Raw genomic sequence first — 6,109 nt, 5'->3', positions numbered from 1 at the left:
AGGAATTTGTTGTGGTTTTTTTAAGGTGCTCCTGGTACATACATACATACATATCTGACATGAGAACAGAAACATTTAAATAAGACTTAACAATAAATAATAATGTGTATGTGTCTGAAACAGAAGATTTATGTACAGATTTGTGCATTATTTACTCTATATATACAGCTGTATAAAAAATATGCATATGTATTTACATAGTACTTGAGAGAGAGGCAATAATTAGAGATGGAGAATGAATTACAGGCATGAATTACAGAACACAGGTAATAATTCCTGTGTTAGCTGTTTAGGCTGGAGATGGCATGGGGGAAAAAAACTGTTTTTATGCCTAGATGTTCTAGTGCACAGAGATCTGTAGTGTCTGCCTGAGGGGAGAAGTGCAAACAGGTTGTGTCCGGGGTGACAGGGGTCTTTGATGATGTTTCCTGCCTGTTTCTTCACTCTGGAGTTGTACAAGTCCAATGATCATTTCTGCTGTCCTAACAGTCCGCTGCAGTCTTCTTATATCTGATTTGCTGGCTGACCCAAACCAGACAGTTATAGAGGAGCACAGAACTGACTCAGTAACAGCTGAGTAAAACTGTGTCATATGCTCCAGCTCGTGTGTGTGTGTGTGTCGGTACCACAGCAGAGACAGACTGCTGTTCTGAGTCTGACTGTAGCTGTAGAGCGTGGGATAAGAGAAGAGCGGACAGTAGAGATACGCCACCTCCCCGTCATACACCCGCACCGAACCCTCGCTCCACACGCCCCAGTCATGACACTGAATGTCTGAAACACACAAACACAACACAAACAACCTCACAAACACATCTCCGTAATCTCATAGATTCAGAATTCCCAAAAATAGAAAGCTAGCAAACAAAAGTCAGAGATCTCAATATGAACATCAAATGATCTGAGCTGCTCTGTATTGATTCTATAGCTCTATACTGTTAATGCGTTTACCGATAATATTTATAGTAAAACTGTGGTTATATAAAAAAAATATAAAAAATACTACACCACGTTACTACACTTTTACTATAATAAAACCATGGTTCATTTTCTTAAGGGATTTGTATTTGTGTATTCTTTCTTTGTTTTGTTTTTTAACAGTACTGGTTTGATGTTTTGTACTGTTTAATAACAAAGAAATCAGAAAAAAAGATTGTGTTCCGAAGTTCCGATATGAATCAAATGATTCGTGACACACGCTCCGAAGTTCCGATCTGAATCAAATGATTCGCGATACACGATCCGAATGGAGTGCTTCAAAACAGTGAATCGTTTTGCGACACAATGGTTTAACTGATTCAGAGATTCTAAAAGCTTGGTTTATCCCATCACTACGTGCTTTTGAAAATCATTACAAGCGATGTCGAAACTGAATGATCAAAGTCACGATTTTGAATCAATCAGAGCAGTTCCAATCTAAATGACTCTCTCAATTGAATTGGTTTGTCTGTTCCTCCGCTTTTCACATCTTCAGCCATGTTTACACGACACTGTTAGTAAAAACACTTAAAAATTAAAAATTCAAATAAATGAAAAATAAAAACCAAAATTATTTAAATAAAATAAAAATATATAAAATGATAAAAATCAAAGCTAAGGTGATCTGTTTGAGTTTAAATGATTAATAATATATGACATAATAATTATATCAGAACATATACTAAAATTCTTAAAGGGGTCATATGATGCGATTTCAATTTTTCCTTTCTCTTTGGAGTGTTACAAGCTCTTGGTGCATAAATAAGATCTGTAAAGTTGCAAACACTAAAGTCTCAAAACCAAAGAGATATTCTTTATAAAAGTTAAGAGTCCGACTCGCGGTTGAGGTATTCGGCCAATCACAACGCATTGGATAGCTGGCCAATCACAGCATACCTCGCTTTTTCAGACCGATGAGCTTTGTAAAAATCGACGCGTTTCAGAAAGACGGGGCATAGAGGAGAATAATTAATGTACAGTATGTGGAAAATAATGTTTTTTTTTAACTTTAAACCGCATAAACACATTTCATTACACCAAATACACAAAATAATGTTCTTTTTAGAAGCATCATATGACCCCTTTAAACCTGAAAGTAAAAAAAAAAAAGAAAGCTATATAGAAATAAAAAAAAAATAATAATAAAATGATAAAAGTGTAACAAAATTACTAAAACTATAATAAAAACCAAAAACATAAAAATAAAATAAAATAAAATTACTAAAACTGAAATTTAAGTCAAATACAGCTATATAAAAAAAATGTAAAAAAAAAAAAAAATTGTTTAAAAAAAATAAATAAATAAAAGTGACATAAGAACACAAAAAATTAATAAAACTATAATTAAAATAAATTAAAATAAAAAATAAAAGCCAATTCAAGACATTTAAAACTACTATAGTAGCATATAAATAATGCTAAAAAATGCTGCATGCTTAATTTACACATGCTCACAGAAACACACTTATGAAAATGCAATTTCTGTAAAATAATGAAAGATAAGCTGATCTGTTTGGGTTTAAATGCTGATCCTGCGAATGTCAAAAAGTTTATTTAAATAAATTACCATCCCAAATCAATGACTGCATAAACCACACACACGCACACACACACGCACACAGATTCTCATTCATATCACACACACACAGACGGGCAGGTGATGTCAGGATCTGTCTGTGGGCCGGACGGAGCGGGCGGTGGGGGAGGACCGGCGGCATGTGTGTGTGTGTGTGTGTGTGTAATTGCTCTGTCACTTTGCGACTGGGAGGGGATTAGTCTTCCTATTAAGAGTGTCTTAGTGCGAGTGCTCACACACACCGCACGCCATTATAAATGACCCCCTTCTGGAACAATCCATTTCCTGTCCTGCAGCGGCAAGCGTTTTTAATTAACCTCTGCTTCCAGAGGTGCAACCGGCCCGTAATCCCATGGCCGCGCTAATATTATGACATATAACAGCACATGTGATACAGCTGCTGGATGAAACCTGAAAACAGCTGCTGTTGCTTTATTCATGTATCAATATGAGGTCTCTGCGCTATTTGGTTACTGCTGTAACTCGCTCGAATGTGTTCTAGATCATTAGACGTGACGTTAAGGTGCTCTGAGAGCCGGTGTCTTTAGGAGACGCTTTCATACATCACGTCGTCTGTCAAGTCATCGACTCACTGGGCAACACCTTCAGTTTGAGACGCAGCCTATAAAACACACCGGCTCAGAAGAAAACATCACTTCCTGTGCATCATTGAATTGCTTCTCGGTGGTTTGTAATCAGATTTTTAGATGTTTAACCTCATTTTGGAAGATTGCACAAAATTATTGTCTGCTTTTGAATGTTTAATGTTGTTTAAAAGGATTCTGTAAAAAGTCTTGATCATCTTTAAGCTTTCAGAAAAACTTTTCACTTGATTTGGTTTTATTTTTAATGAGGAAACCAATTCTCCATTAACATGCAACATGCATCTAGCGTTGTTATTGTTAATTAAAACTAAAAACTAAACTAAACTAAATTTTCAGTAATTTAAATAATGTAAAATATAAATATTTAATAATATAAATATGAGATGAAAAAATTTTGCCTAACCCCAAGTAATCTTAAATAAATATATTATATAAGCTATTTAGAAATATTAAAACAAAAAGCAAAAACGAATTAAAATGACAAAAGCACAAAACAAAATTACTAAAATGTTTTACTTTTTTTGGTTTTAAAATTAAAATAAACTGAAAATCCAAAAATAAAAGGAAATTCAAAATATGAAAAAATACTGCTATATTAATAATAATGGTAAAACAATACTGCATGCATGTTAACGTATTAAATTCAAGTATTAATTTAGTATCCTTGATATACTAGTATAATTTTTGCTAATATTTTGAATTAGATTTTATTTTTCTGTTTTGTTTTTACATTAATTTGAAAGTTTTAGTAATTTTTTGTACGTTTTTGTCATTTTCATTAGTTTATTTTAAATGTCTATATACATTTTATTTATTAGTTTTAGTTATTTTAGTACTTCAGGTTAAGCTAAATGAAAAAGATAAATGTTACCTTGGCTGAAATAAAATACGTTTTTTAATATTTTATTTTATTTCAGTTTGTTTATTTTTGTTTTGTTTTGTTTTTCTGGTTTTAGTTAACGAGCAAACAGCAATGAAAATAAAGTAACAAATTATAAAGCAAAAAAAACAAAAAAAAACTATAGAACTACAGTGACTATAAAACATCTGACCACATTGTTGCTCTGTGTCCTTCAAAATATGCAAAAAATCATCCATAGATAATCAAAGCTTAAAAATGAACTGGAAAACACCTATTTCCATCAGCCTTATAAACATTTACACCAGATTTATTCACTTGTTCTTATTTTTCTATTTTGCATCATTCAGCACAATTTCTGTAGATGCAGATGTTGATTCTGTGATTTAACACAAACCTCTGGAGACGCTCTTGCTCATTGGTGGGAAGATCTAATGTGAGGCTGCTGATTGGATCAATTATTCAAATGTGAGATCTGATTGGTTGCTGATAGATTAGGAGGATGGATATAGTCTCTGGGCAAGAGAGCAATAGAGGATTCATCCTTCACTGGTCACAGACCGTCCAATCACAGCCGCTTAATCAGACTCGACTCTCACCTGATTGGACGGTGGCTTGAGTGACAGATGCGGAGAAGCCGCCCATCTTTAAAACGCAGAGGCAGAGAAGTGTGAAGACCAACGGCATCCTGGACAGAGAGAGAGAGAGAAAATGAGTCTGTGTTCAATCGGCTGCCTACATTTAATCAGATGTTCACTCAGTTTATTATCAGATTCCATAAAACATTCCTGAAGGTGTTTTTACTACACGACAGCTTTAAGAGCGCTAGAGGAGGAGGAGAATTAATGGAATAAGTAAGAAAAGCAAGATGCATGTGTTAAAACACGAGTGCAGATTCAGATGTTTTCATGTAGTTAAAGTTTAAAAAATGACTGAATCATTCCTACAAATCATATCTAGTTGCAGTTAAAACTGAATTCACAATAATACTGCATTGAAAATATCAGTTTTACAAAACAAGTCAAATTTGAAGTCATAATCTTGCAATAATTAGCAAATGGGTTGTTGAGTCAAGGATTTGAACAGAACAGTACAATTTATGAATGAATCATTCAGAGTCAGAGTCAATTATGTGAACTGGAACAACAGATTCATTAAAAAATCACTTTCTTCAAACATATTTAAATGCATATTAAAATGCCATTCATTTAAAACACGCATTGTGTTGTTATTGTTTATTCCAACTAAAACTATTAAAATTATTGTCAGTAATTGCAATAAAGTTGAAATAAAATAAAAACTTGAAATAAAAACCTGAAAAACTGAAATTTAAGTTTAAAACGACTAGAACTGAAATAAAAAATAAAGCGATATAGATATAAAAACACAAAAACAATACAATTACATAAACTTAAACTAAAATAAAAATGAAAATGAAAACTGAAAATATAAAAATAAAACCTAAAGCTTTTGAGTTATATCTTTTCAATGAATGCATCGATTTCTTCAAACTTATTTAAATGCATATTAAAAATACATGTATTTAAAACATGCATCTAGTGTTGCTATTGTTAACTAAAACTATTTAAAATGGTTTTCAGTGATTAAAATAAAGTTACAATAAAATATAAATTAGATAAAAAACAAACTAAAATTTAAGTTCTAAAATTACTAAAACTGAAAAATAAATTAAAGTAAAAAATTTGTAAAAAGACAAAATTGCTAAAACTTTAATATTAAAATGAAAACTTAAAATATAAAAATAAAAGCAAAATTGTGAGTTGATTTCACATTTAAATGCATATTAAAAATGCATGTATTTAAACCAAAAGCTATATATACAGAAACTTTAGTTTATTATTCAGTTAAGATTTGTATTCAGTGTACAAAAGCTTGTGGGCAAATACTGAATAAATACTGTTTCTAAACAAGAACAAATGATCAACTGTAAGTGGCACTGTACATAAACATATGGAGCAGCAGCCTGATTGAATTTCAAATGTTAAAACCAAACCCTGCGCCCTTGAATGAATGAACCATCCTGTGCCAAGAGAGAGAGACTGAGAGAGAGAGAGAGAGAGAGAGAGACTG

General features: G+C 32.2%; 1 protein-coding gene across 1 annotated transcript in view; it reads right to left on the bottom strand.

The window, feature by feature from the left end:
* LOC107756204 (interleukin-1 receptor accessory protein-like) overlaps window positions 1-6,109 on the bottom strand; it is a 20,054-nt gene that overhangs the window by 10,359 nt on the left and 3,586 nt on the right. The window contains exons 2-3 of the mRNA XM_016573234.1: window positions 4,618-4,706; window positions 572-774 (exon numbers count right to left, since the gene is read on the bottom strand). Of these exons, the coding sequence (XP_016428720.1) occupies window positions 572-774; window positions 4,618-4,706 (292 nt within the window). The remainder of the gene's footprint in view (window positions 1-571; window positions 775-4,617; window positions 4,707-6,109) is intronic.

This window comes from Sinocyclocheilus rhinocerous, unplaced genomic scaffold, assembly GCF_001515625.1.
Source record: "Sinocyclocheilus rhinocerous isolate Xijiao unplaced genomic scaffold, SAMN03320098_v1.1 scaffold592, whole genome shotgun sequence".
NCBI lineage: Eukaryota > Metazoa > Chordata > Actinopteri > Cypriniformes > Cyprinidae > Sinocyclocheilus > Sinocyclocheilus rhinocerous.
The sequence above is the reverse complement of the archived record's forward strand: the minus strand, read 5'-3'. Positions and strand labels throughout refer to the sequence as shown.